The sequence below is a fragment of the Cyanistes caeruleus genome, chromosome 26, assembly GCF_971803275.1.
Source record: "Cyanistes caeruleus chromosome 26, bCyaCae1.hap1.1, whole genome shotgun sequence".
Lineage (NCBI taxonomy): Eukaryota > Metazoa > Chordata > Aves > Passeriformes > Paridae > Cyanistes > Cyanistes caeruleus.
The window spans coordinates 5,492,177-5,505,094 of NC_141726.1; the positions used below are offsets into that span (position 1 = coordinate 5,492,177).

General features: G+C 55.9%; 1 protein-coding gene across 1 annotated transcript; it reads right to left on the reverse strand.

Moving 5' to 3' along the window:
* Positions 1–6,897: 6,897 nt before the first annotated feature.
* Positions 6,898–12,538, reverse strand: PAFAH2 (platelet activating factor acetylhydrolase 2). The gene is made up of 11 exons (XM_086863445.1): positions 12,449–12,538; positions 10,748–10,847; positions 10,473–10,620; positions 10,126–10,222; positions 9,958–10,026; positions 9,746–9,860; positions 8,465–8,578; positions 8,078–8,169; positions 7,813–7,983; positions 7,551–7,699; positions 6,898–7,199 (listed from the first exon to the last, which is right to left on the reverse strand). Exons 2-11 carry the CDS (start codon positions 10,829–10,831, stop codon positions 7,105–7,107), a joined length of 1,134 nt encoding a protein of 377 aa, XP_086719571.1. The 5' UTR covers positions 10,832–10,847; positions 12,449–12,538; the 3' UTR covers positions 6,898–7,104.
* Positions 12,539–12,918: the final 380 nt, after the last annotated feature.

The following is a 12,918-nucleotide window of genomic DNA, read 5'->3' on the forward strand; positions in this document are numbered from 1 at the left end:
TGTTTAGGCTGGTACTATATTTATGCTGAAAAACACCATTAAGAAAATGTTCCCTTCTGAATAAATTTGCACCTCCCAATGCGCTGTTGGAAATAATTGAATTTTTGTGGATCAGACAGGTTGGTTTTTGGTTTTTTTTTTTTTTTGAGAAATTCACTGTAAATCTGTTAATTCCTCCCTTAAATGAGACGAGGAAAAGCGCTGAGCACAGATGGTGATTGTGCCTGCAGCGACAGGGGTGGAAATATCAATTAATTGCTTTAATATTGGGGCAACAGAGCCCTGAAATGTCACATTCACCCCTATCAGCCACTGCCTGATACCCAAATCCTGCGGGGATGGGGGTGACCAGGCCCTGGAGCACAAGGAGAATGTGAAATATTAATGAAATAAAGACAGAAGCTGCAGGAATTCCCCTCCTAAAAAATTCCCCAAACTCTCAGGAAGGGTCAGAGCAGCTCCATCCCCACCTGCTCTGTGCCCTGAGCAGATCTGTCCTTGTGCCAGGTGTGTCTGGCAGGGCAGAATTCCCTTCCCAGCCTGTCCGTGGATGTTTTCCATCCTTTCATCCCTGGGAAAATGAGAATTTCCAGCCTCTCTCCCCCATCCCGCAGCTCCCGGGGAGATGCAGCCGGGAGCCGGGCAGCACGAATTCCACAAGTTTCTTGGGAACAGATGGCTGGGGAGAGGCAGGGGCGAGGGAAAGGCTCCATCACAAGCCCAACTATTATTAGAGAGCAGAGGATTGGCAGCAGCAGCGCTCCCACGGGCTGGCTCCTGTCTCCATCAGCAGATCCCGCAGGACATTCCCATCCCTGCAGGTGTCAGGATGCTGGGACTTCTCCTGCCCCAAACCACCACAGCTCCTCCTGGGGTAGAAAAACTCATTTTGGGAGCCATCCCGGAGATCTCCTCTCTCCCACCCATGCCTCGACCCCGTTTTTTTTTCCGCAGCCTCCCGGTTTCTCCAGCAAATTTGCATTTCCATATGGAGCTCCTGCTATAAACATCTCCCTGCCCAGGGTGCAAAAATATCCCTGCTGCTCCGAGCTGGAGCTCAGGGGTTCAGGGTTTTTCCATGCACTAATTCCATTTTTCCCAGAGTGTCAGAGGCAGCTGGGATGCAGCAAAGGAGACGGTGGGATTCTGACGGGCACATGGAATAGCAAATCCACGGAGGTGCTATAAAATATTCAAAAGCCACAGAACATTCCAGCACAGACATTTGTAGTGCTTTGAAACTGGGGGTGAGGAGGGAGGGGGGAAGCTGAAGAAAAGCTGGGTATAGCACTAATTATCCCCCAGCTCTTAATTAGTTGCTTGAATTTAAAATATGGATTCAGCTCCACCGGCAGCTCAGCAAGCCCATTGTGCTATTAATACTTCCCTGGCGTGATATGGTTAAAAATACTCCCACCCTTTCAAGACAAAATGTGGCTTGGAAGTGTCACGAGGGGAGGAGTTGAGGGATGGAAATCCTCTTAAAGGAATATGACTTCCCCAATATCAAATAAACAAAATGAATGGGCTCGTGACAGCCCCCACAGTGAGCCTGTTCCCACAAAGAGAAAATGTGAGAATAATTCTCAGTTCAGAGCTCTTAAAATCAGAGCAGTTTCCCTGGAAAAATCAGTGCCCAGCCAACTGGGAATGGTGTTTTATTTTTCTCTATTTTTCTCTATTTTTCTCTAATTTTTCCTCTATTTTTCTCTATTTTTTCCTCTATTTTTCTCTATTTTTCTTTCTCTATTTTTCTCTATTTTCTCTATTTTTCTCTATTTTTCTCTATTTTTCTCTATTTTTTCCTCTATTTTTTTCTATTTTTTCCTCTATTTTTCTTTCTCTATTTTTCTTTCTCTATTTTTCTTTCTCTATTTTTCTTTCTCTATTTTTCTCTATTTTCTCTATTTTTCTCTATTTTTCTCTATTTTTCTCTATTTTTTCTCTATTTTTTCTCTATTTTTTCTCTATTTTTCTCTATTTTTTCCTCTATTTTTTCTCTATTTTTTCCTCTATTTTTCTCTATTTTTCTCTATTTTTTCCTCTATTTTTTCTCTATTTTTTCTCTATTTTTCTCTATTTTTCTCTATTTTTTCTCTATTTTTTCCTCTATTTTTCTCTATTTTTCTCTATTTTTTCTCTATTTTTCTCTATTTTTTCCCTCTATTTTTTCTCTATTTTTTCCTCTATTTTTCTCTATTTTTCTCTATTTTTCTCTATTTTTTCTCTATTTTTCTCTATTTTTCTCTATTTTTCTCTATTTTTCTCTATTTTTCTCCATTTTTTCTCTATTTTTCTCTATTTTTCTCTATTTTTCTCTATTTTTCTCTATTTTTCTCTATTTTTTTCTCTATTTTTCTCCATTTTTTCTCTATTTTTCTTCTTCTATTTTTATTTTCTTCAGCTCTCCCTCCTGAGGAACAGGTGGATTTGCAGCTCTCGAGTGCCTGGGTCCTGCACAATCACAGCACGAGGCTGAAGTTCTGGCCAAAATGCAGAATTTGGGAATGCAGAACAACAGCCACAGCTGATTTTTCCGTGGAATATCTGTAGGTGTTTATGGGTGGGATCCATCAGACACCGGGGAGTCTCTTCCCACAGGATTTGTGAGCCAAGGAAATCAATCTGGGGTGGGGTTTTATGGATTTTTTTGGATTTGTCCAGATCTGTGTTTCCACATTTTAGATCCTCTCAGGACGAGGAGCAGCTCCCCTCCTGTCTCCACCGATAATTCTGCATCCAAATGGGTTAATTCCTGTTCCCTTCCCCTGGAATCTCAGCAATACCAGCACGGAAACAATACCTGCACTTAACATTTGCCCCCTGCTTTTTGATCCCCTTTTTTTTTTCCCCCCCTCTACTAATCTGAGCCCTTGATAGATCAATATATAAATTAAAATACAAAAGAACCTGCCACATCCACCGTGGCTGGGGGAAAACAGACAAAGCCAGACTTTCTGGTGGAAAAACATCCATCTTTTATACAACAAACCAGCAATCTGCTGCTCTACGCCAAAATCAACACCCTGAGAGGCGCTCTCATGTGATGGGCAACACAAGGGCTTTGTTTTAATGAAATTAAAAATAAATAACCCTCCCAAAACAACCCCCAGCCGTGGCCTGGTGTGGTGAATGCTGTTTTATATGAGAGACAGCCCAAAGGGGTCTGGGGGCTCTGGTGTCACCCAGGGACGGCTGTTGACAGCCTCAGCACCACATTTTGGGGTGAAAATATGAGAGAAAGGGTTAAAAAAATGAGGAGTTGGCACCTCCTGTTCACCCAGCTCCCCAGTTTCCTCCCCATCACACTGAGGGAAAAGCAGGAGGCATCCACAGGCTGAGCTCAGCCTGTCCTTCCTCACATGGGGGAGAGCTGGATGCAGCCCAAAATGCATCATTTCAATCATTTCAATCTGTCCCCGTGGCTTTTTCTGAGCACAGAGACCTCACACAGCCTCTTCTCTCCCTCAGTTTCCCTTTTTTCCCCACCTCTGTTTATTCAGGAATCACCCCTGGGGTAACAAGAGACGGCTCCAGCCCAAAATGGGGCTTCTGCCACAGAGAAAAAAAAACTGAAAAAATAACAATTGTGCCTCAAAAATCCCTTTTGGGTGCTGCTGGCTGAGGGAGCAGGAGCCCTCCTGGGCCCTGGTGGTGAATTTTGGAGGGCAGGGAGGGTCTGTCCTGCCCCAGGGCCCAGCGTGGGAGGAACTTGGGAAGATTTAAACGTGGAGCTGAATCCCTCGTGATCATCCAGGCTCCTCAGCTCAAGGATGAGATGATAAAAATTCACTTCAGAGAGCAAGAAACTTGATTTTCCTTTGGGATCTCACCCAGAGCAAAGCTTTGATTTTTTTTTTCCAGTGGGAAGAAAACTGACATGGGAGCCAGTGAATCCTCAGAATTCAGATGGATTTAGGGAATTCTGCTGCCTGGGGCTGGACACTGAACCCCCAGAGCTCCCACTGGGCTGTTGTGAATCCAGACCTCACTATTTTCCTTAAAAACACGAGGAAAAAGGGGCAAAAAAAAAACCCCAACAAACACCAAAAGCCACGAGAGCCTTACGCTAATCACAAGGAGGTTTTTAACACGTGGCTGGATTTGCATTAATTAAAATTAAATCGACAGGGAAGCTCCGACTGAGCAAATGAGGTTTTGTGTAAATGGCAGCAAAGGATGGAGCTGGGAATTTGCTGCAGGGATGTGATGCTGGAAGGGGTTCCCAGGAGGGAGGGGAGAAGGGAGAAGGGAGAAGGGAGAAGGGAGCTGGAGCTGTGCTGACTTTGGGATTTCAGATGCAGGAGTGGGAAGTTTTGGTGGGAGAGAAGCCGTGGGGAAAAGGAATGTGTCCATTCATAGCCCAGCCATGCTGCAAGCACAGCTGTGAGGGGAATATCAATGGGCAGAGCCATTTGTTTTGTTTGGGGTTGGGGTTTTTTTTGGGTTTTTTTTTTAATTTTTAAAGCCACTGGTTTGAATGTGGGAGCAGGGGGGACACATTGGAATGCTTGGCTGGAAGGGAACTGCCATCCCACAGGTGCCAGCCCCCCAGAGTAACGGGGCTGGTGTTTCCTTCCCACACCCCTGAGAAATAAAATCCCTCTGGATTTAGGGTCACATCCAAAGCCCAGCCTCTGTCAGCAGCCCAGAGCTGGAGGCAGATCACGTCCTGGGCAATCCTGTAACTCCTGCCTTTTGTCACAAAACCTCCCAGTGTGGCACAGGCAGCTCAGGACAGCCCAGAGAGCCTGGATCCATGGCTGGGAATGATCTCAGTCCTCTCCCAGCCCTTTCCTTGCCCCATCCTTGCCCAGCAGAGCGATCCCAGCCATTGGGGATGTGGGGATGTGCTGGATTTGGGCTGGGCCAGGGTTAATTTCCCTGCTGGGGCCGTGTTTGGGTTTGTGCTGAAGCAGGCTTCAAACACAAAGATGTTTTGTTGTGTCAGAGCAGCCTTTGAACAGCGCCAAGGCCTCTCCTGCTCCCCTGTCACCCCCAGGGACCAGGCTGGGAGGGGACACAGCTGGGACAGGTGACCCTGGCTGACCCCAGGGATATCCCAGACCGTGCTCGGGATAGAAAGCAGGAGGAAGAAGGATGAAGAGCACCAGGAGGAAGAAGGATGAAGAGCACCAGGAGGAAGAAGGATGAAGAGCACCAGGAGGAAGAAGGATGAAGAGCACCAGGAGGAAGAAGGATGAAGAGCACCAGGAGGAAGAAGGATGAAGAGCACCAGGAGGAAGAAGGATGAAGAGCACCAGGAGTGATGGATTTGTCATCCCAGCTCACCTTTGGAAGTGGCTGAAGCCCTGCTCGCCCATGGGAAGCGGGGAATGAATTCCTGGCTCTCCCCTGCTTGCACACACAGCTTTTCCTTTCTCTGTTAAACCATCTTTAGCTCAGCCCAGCTCTCCTCAGCTTTCTGATTCTCTCCCCCTCACCAGTGGCTGCGTGGGGCTGGGATTGGAGCACTCCAGGGAAAACCTTCCTGGTGGGAATTCGTGCTGCATCCTTCACCTGGGCTGCAGCTGGAATGGAGATCAGGGGCAAAGCTCTGCTCAGGAGGGAGATTGGGGCCAGGAGATGTCTCCAGGCTGGGTTTCAGAGCAGATCCAGAGTCAGTGAAGGAGGAGAACGCCCTGCAGGGGCTCCTGCACCACACACCACAGAAAACAGAGCCAGGAGGGTGTCTGCCCTGCCCAGGTGGCCTTTTCTGAACACTTTTCTGGCAGGATTTTTCTTCAGAGGCACAAAACCGACGTGGGAGTGCGGTGTGGCCAGCTTTGGAGCAGAGGGAAGGATTCTTGTCTGCTCCCCTGCTCCACAGACACCAGGAATGAGCAGCCCCTCGAGAACTGAGGGGTTAACAAATCCCCCCTGAGCAGAGCTGGTGTCTGAAAGCCTTTACATAAGAGCCCTGCAGAATTTCCAGCCTGTCTCAGCTGTGCCAGCACCGACTGATCCCGGCAGGAAAATGGGATTTGATTTCTGCACCAGCCACTGTCTCTCCCTGTTAAACCTGTCGGGCTCAGCCACACAATTCACCTCATCCAGCGACCTTGGGTGTCCCCCAGCCACCCCAGCACGGGCTCAGCCACACAATTCACCTCATCCAGCGACCTTGGGTGTCCCCCAGCCACCCCATCCCAGCCCCAGCCCCGGGGGATGCTGAGTCCCAGCCTGAGCCCAGCACCAGGAACGCCAGATTGGGCACAAAACGTTCAAAAATTAATATCTAGAAGGCTTCAAAGCAGCAGGGCGTCGTGGTTCTGTTCACATCAATCCTGTGTGTGCTGCTGACATGGGAAGATGATGTCCTGGCAGCTCGGGATGTCCCCTGGGCTGGGACATCCCAGGGCTTTTCCATGCCCTCCTGCCCCGGTGTGTCAGGAGATGCGTGCCTGCATCTCCCAGAGCCAGCCTGGGTGGGATAAATCCCTGCAGTCCCTTCCTCGGGATGGCTGAGGATGGGATCCCCCTCAAATTGCACCCCTGGCATGGCTGGTGTGACCAGGGCTGTGCTGCAGGTGCTGCCAGCACGTCCCTGTGGGTGTCACACAGCCAGGCTGGGCTGTTCCTCTCTCCTGAGGCTGATCCCAGTCCCCATCCCACATCCCTGCGCCTCTGGGGTGCTCCTCCTTCCACTCAGCCTGCTGAAAACCACCCTCCTTCCTTCCCCCTGCAGGGTTTAGGTGTGGAGTCAGCAATCTGCACGGCTTTCCAGGACTGGGAGAGGATTTTCCTCACCCTGGTGCTCGGAGCCCCAATGCTGCATCTCTCCTAGCTGTGGCTGAACCACCCCCAACCCACAGCGAAGCTGGGGATGGTCTTCAAAGATCCTTCCAGCCCAGCCCCCTTTGTGATTTGTGGTTTGATTACTCTGAGACAGCCAACTCAGTCTTTATCCCTGGGGATTTTATTCCCACAGCCCCCAGTGCAGGCACACGAGCAGGGAGGGGTCTCCTGGCACATTCCCCGAGCCCCTCGCTCACCACCAGCGCTGTCCCCTGCTCTCCTCAGGTGTCCTCCTGCCCTTCCAGGCTCTGGGCAAGGAGGAGTCACTTTCCCAGTCCCCAGCTGCCAGCGGTGGCCTCGGGGCAGCTACAGGTGTGAGCGGCTGAACGGCACCTCCGGAACCACCGAGTCCCCAACACCTTCCAGGAGCTCGTCCCACTGACCAAACTCCTCCTCCAGCTCTGCACAGGGCACAGACGGTGACAGGGTCACCACAGCCTCTTCTCCAGGTGTCAGGGTACCACAGCCTCCCCTCCAGGTGACAAGGACACCACAGCCTCCCCTCCAAGTGTCAGGGTACCACAGCCATCCCTCCAGGTGACAATGACACCACAGCCTCCCCTCCAGGTGACAAGGACACCACAGCCTCCCCTCCAGGTGACAAGGACACCACAGCCTCCCCTCCAGGTGACAGCCTCTCCAGAAGCCAAGGAGCAGCCAGCAGACCCCCGTGCTTTGGGAAGCAGCAGCCCCACAGCCCCCCCAAAGCAGGGAGCCCTGGTGCCCCCCTGCTCCCCCAGCCTGGGCCGTACTCAGGTGCCTCTGCAGGAAGGCCAGAGCTGCCCGGCTGGTGATGGCCAGAGCCTTGTGGGTGTCCAGGCTCCCCCTCCTGCCGAAGATGCGGCTGAGCAGCTTCCCAGGGAGGAAGGCAAAGTCGGTCTGGTCCTCGTGCGTGGTTCCCCTGGGCAGGGGAGGGATGTGCATCAGTGGGATGTGCAGCAGAAGCCAGGGGTTTTCCTGCTGGGACACCCCCAGGTGGTCCCTGCAGGGGGTGGGTGCCAGCCCCCTGCTCACAGCACGGTCACAATCCTCGTCTGGCTGTTCCTGGAGCTCAGCCTCTTCATTTTAGCAAAGCTCTCCGGGGTCTGGAACTTCTCGGTGTTGATGAAGAGCACAGGTTTGGGCACCTCTGGGTACAGCAGGTTCTCCAGAGGGAACATCCAGGCATCCAGAGCCACGGCACACCTGGAGCAGGGCAGAGCAGGACAGGCAGCCAGCACCGCTCCCCTTCCCACCAGGATGAGCCCCCTGTCCCCTCCTCGTCCCTGCCACGCCTCACCTGAAGCTGGGCTCCTTCACCAAGGCCAGCACCGCTGTCACCCCCCCAAAGGAGTGGCCCATGACGGCCACTTTGCTCAGATCAAGGTTGTCCTGCAAAAGGGAGAGGGATGAGGAGTCTGAGCCCAAAGCTCCCATCTGGAGGTCTCTAACTAGGGAAGGAAAAGCCAAGGGAAGATGAGCAGTGTCCCTGGAAGGGGGGAAATGCCGTGTCCCACTGCTGCTGGGACGGGCTCTGCTGCCCACAGGGGAGGGAAGGCTCCCGGAGAGCTGCAAGGCTGGAGCTCTGCACAAACCCTTCTTGTCCCAGGAGGAAAAGCCCCAGGCAGCCAGGACTGATCCTGCCACCAAGGGGCACCCAGAGCTCCCTCCAGGCAGAGCCAGGTACCTTCAGCACGGAGAGATCCCAGTCCTGGTGAAGGATGTTCGGGACAGATCTTCCGCCGGCGATGCCCTGGAAGAGCCGCAGCGCCCGCACGCATTCCTGCGCTCTCTGGTGAACCTGGAACAGTCAGCCCTTCCCTGGCAAGCCCAGCTCCTCCAACCACAAACCTGGGCTCAGAACTTCCCCCCAGTGCCCATCCAGGCTCATTTCCCCAGTGCTCCTCTCCTTCTCCCTGAATTGCAACAAACGCCAAGGCAGGCGCGAGGCGGCAGCGCCGCGGCGTTTATTGGAGTGGTTTCTTTTTGGTGTTTGCTTTTAATTCAGTTAATCTGGCAGCAGACGGCTGGAGATGAGCAAATGCCTCTGCTCTGGGGAGGAAGCAGGGGAGGGGGAGCCCTGGATCCTCACCAGCTGCCCCCCAGCCCAGCTCCAAACCCCCACAGGGACCCCAGAACCCAGGAGCAAACCTGGCTGTGCCCCTAAAACCCAGCTGAGGGGCACCAGGAGCATCCTAAAACCCGAAATGATTCAGGGAGAGGATGCCCTGACCTGCAGCCACTTCGAGGCCACGTCCTCGGCTGCCCTAAGGACACCAGTGTCGGTGTCTGTGCACATTCAAGGTGACAAGTGACAAAATACTCACTGAAAACCTCTCTCCTGCACTCTGCAACACAGAAAATGCTGGAATTGAGATTGACCTGGCGACTATTTCCTTCTATTTATCATCTATTTCTCTTTCTCCCTCACCATTTCTGCTCACGGGTTCTGAAAAGGAAAACTGTTTCCCTTTCCTGTGCAATGTGCCACGAGGCAGAGCACACACAAAAATATCAGGGAGGTGATTTAAGGCTGCCAAAAGCACCTCCGTTCCTAAAAAGCTTTTCCACGACTCGCTCTTGTCCTTTTAAATGAGGCAGAAACAAACAGAGGGGGGGAACTTGGCTCAGCAGGAAACCTTCCTGCTCCCCAGCAAGCAGCTGTCCGGGATAATCCCAGAGAGACAAAAATCCCAGTGGGAACAAACCCAGCAGCTGGTGCAGAGCTGGGCTGGGCACAGAGTCCTGTTCTCCCCAGGGTGTGGGGGGACATTATCCAGGGCCAGGGTCAGCTGGAGCCGGACAGACGGACCCCAGGAAACAGAGAGGAACAGCTTGAACAGATTTTTCTCATCTCCGAGGGGAAAGCTCAGCCCCAGCGCCAACAGGGTTGGGAAGAGCATCCCCAGGGATGCAGGAGGAATCTCAGCCCTCCCCTCTGCTCACCCTGATTCCCCCGCCCCGGTACCTGCTTGTTTCGGAAATAAAACTCCTTCTGCCCTTGGGGCACCCGTTGGAAGGGGATCCACTCCTCCGTGCCAGCCGGGGCCGTGCACGAATAGGTGGTGGCAGCAGAATGGTCCCTGTGGGGACAGGAGGGAGGGGGACACCGGCAGCTCCCCCCAGGGCACGATGTCCCACCAGCCCCAGCACGAGTTTGGTGGGGACCTGGGCACCCACCTGTGCTCCAGCGCTGCCACCACGAAACCCCGGGACGCCAGCTCCGTGCAGATTGAAGAGTACAAGGTCCTGGAAGGGAGATGGGAGCAGAAGGCTCAGGGCAGCACTGAGTGGGGCCAGGAGAGCCCCCCACATCCCTGTGCCAGCCCTGCTCAGGGCTCTCACTACCGAAAGGCTCCCAGGCCGTGGGAGAAGATGATCAGGGGGTATCCGCTGCTGCGGGGCTTGAGAGGGGCATTCCAGCTCAGCGGGACCCTGCAGGAGCCTGCAGGGAGGAGAAACCCCCGGGAAAGGGGGGGACACGGGCACAGGGTGCAGGAACCTGCTCAGCTCCAGCTCCACCATCACCACAGGGGCTGGGAAAAAGCCCCAGCAGGGCGGGGGTCCCTAAGGAAGCGGGTGGGGTCCCCCGGGGGTCCCTAAGGAAGCGGGTGGGGTCCCCCGGGGGTCCCTAAGGAAGCGGGTGGGGGTGGGGTCCCCCGGGTGGGGTCCCCCGGGTGGGGTCCCCCCCTCACCGATGGCGATGCTGAGCAGGGCCGAGCACCAGCGGTGGCCGAGGGTGGCATCAGCCAGAGCCCTGCAGTACTCGGGGCGAGGGATCCAGAGCGGCTCGGTGGCCCCTGCCCGAGGCAGGCACGGGTAGAAGAGGCGGAGGAAGAGCCCCTGAGGGACACAAGCGAGGGGGACACAGTGGGGACAGCACAGAGGGCGGTGGCAGTGTCCAGAAGCAGGCGCCTTGCTCTGCAGGGGACACTTGTCCCTGTCCTCAGCCGTGTCCCCATGCCCGTACCTGCAGCGTGGAGCCCACCATGACATCCGTGCAGCCCACCTGGTGGGGTCCCTGCCCCGGGGGCAGCGCCAGCATCCCCCCCATGCCAACGCAGCTCAGCCTGGCCGGAGATATGGGCTCAGCGTCTGTCCCCCACCCCAGCGACCCCAACTCGCTCCCTCCTCCTTCCCCAGCCCCCTCCCACTGCCCAGACCCCGGGCAGCCCCCAACAACCGCAGCGACCCCCAGGAGGAGCCAGGAGCCAGGGCAGAGCCCCTCGGGGCTGCTCGGGGATGAGACCCCCCCCCCGTTCCTCCCCGGGACTGGGGTGGCGGGGATGTCCCACGGCCACCCTGGGGAGGCTCCTGACCCTGCCGGACACTGCCGAGGGGTCAGGAGCCGAGGGGGGACGGGACCCTGCGCCCCCAGTGCAGAACTACAGCTTCCAGCAGCGCCCGGGGCTGCGGAACCACACCTCCCAGTATGGCCCCGACCCTGAACCACACCTCCCAGTACAGCCCCGACCCTGAACCACACCTCCCAGTACGGCCCTGACCCTGAACCACACCTCCCAGTATGGCCCCGACCCTGAACCACACCTCCCAGTACAGCCCCGGCCCTGAACCACACCTCCCAGTACAGCCCCGGCCCTGAACCACACCTCCCAGTACAGCCCCGGCCCTGAACCACACCTCCCAGTACAGCCCCAGCCCTGAACCACACCTCCCAGTACAGCCCCGGCCCTGAACCACACCTCCCAGTACAGCCCCGGCCCTGAACCACACCTCCCAGTACAGCCCCGGCCCTGAACCACACCTCCCAGTACAGCCCCGGCTCTGAACCACACCTCCCAGTATGGCCCCGACCCTGAACCACACCTCCCAGTACGGCCCCGACCCTGAACCACACCTCCCAGTATGGCCCCGACCCTGAACCACACCTCCCAGTACAGCCCCAGCCCTGAACCACACCTCCCAGTACAGCCCCAGCCCTGAACCACACCTCCCAGTACAGCCCCGGCCCTGAACCACACCTCCCAGTATGGCCCCGGCCCTGAACCACACCTCCCAGTACAGCCCCGACCCTGAACCACACCTCCCAGTATGGCCCCGGCCCTGAACCACACCTCCCAGTATGCGCTGGGATCCCGGACTACACTTCCCAGTACGCGCAGCTGGACTACAGATCCCAGTGCTTCCCAGTGCTTCCCAGTGCTTCCCAGTGCTTCCCAGTGCTTCCCAGTGCTTCCCAGTGCTTCCCAGTTCTTCCCAGTGCTTCCCAGTGCCCGTCTCCCAGAGCCGCCCCCCAGTTCCCAGTGACCCCCGGCTCCCAGTGACCCCGGTTCCCAGTGACCCCCGGCTCCCAGTGACCCCCAGTTCCCAGTGACCCCCAGTTCCCAGCGCTCCTGACACTTCCCACTGCTCCCCGCAGCCCCCAGTGCCTCCCAGTTCCACCCCAGCTCCGAGCGCCCTCACCCACGCAGCTCCCAGTGCCCCCCCAAGAGCTCCCAGTGCCCCCCCAAGAGCTCCCAGTGCCCTTCCCAAGCTCCCAGGGCTCTCCCAGTTCTCCTCTGTGCGCTCCCAGTATCCCCCAGTATCCCCCAGTATCCCCCAGTGTCCCCCAGTATCCCCCAATATCCCCAGTATCCCCCAGTATCCCCCAGTATCCCCAGTATCCCCCAGTATCCCCCAGTATCCCCAGTATCCCCCTCCCAGCACACACCAGCACACCGGCTCTCGGCTCCCAGCACGCCCAGTGTACTCTGCCCGACAGCTCCCAGTGCTCGTGGACTACAGCTCCCAGTAGCCACCAGTACAGGACACCGCTCCCGGTGTCACCGGCCCGGAATGGCAGCTCCCAGTGCCACCACCGCAAAGTGACAGCTCCCAGTGCCCCCAGTTCAGGGCACAGCTCCCAGTGTCCCCAGTTCAGGGAACAGCCCCAGTGTCCCCAGTTCAGGACAGGAACCCAGTGCTCCCAGTTCAGGGCACAGCTCCCAGTGTCCCCAGTTCAGGGCACAGCCCCAGTGTCCCCAGTTCAGGACACAGCCCCAGTGTCCCCATGGCAGCCGTGCCCCTCCATAGGGGCTGTGCTCCCCGACCCCAGGGCTGCCCTGTCCGTGTCTGTGCCCAGCCGGGTTCCTGTCCTCGGGACTGTCCCCTTGTCCCCCCCAGAGGCCAGCGGTGCTCCGG

What these genes read in the sequence shown, in the direction of transcription:
- PAFAH2 (XM_086863445.1), bottom strand. Translation starts at nt 10,831, where the DNA reads ATGGGGGGGATGCTGGCGCTGCCCCCGGGGCAGGGACCCCACCAGGTG. An exon ending in TTTATTTCCGAAACAAGCAG is followed by an intron (nt 8,579 to 9,745) that starts GTACCGGGGCGG and finishes TGACTGTTCCAG; the next exon opens with GTTCACCAGAGAGCGCAGGA. An exon ending in CTTCCTGCAGAGGCACCTGA is followed by an intron (nt 7,200 to 7,550) that starts GTACGGCCCAGG and finishes TGCCCTGTGCAG; the next exon opens with AGCTGGAGGAGGAGTTTGGT.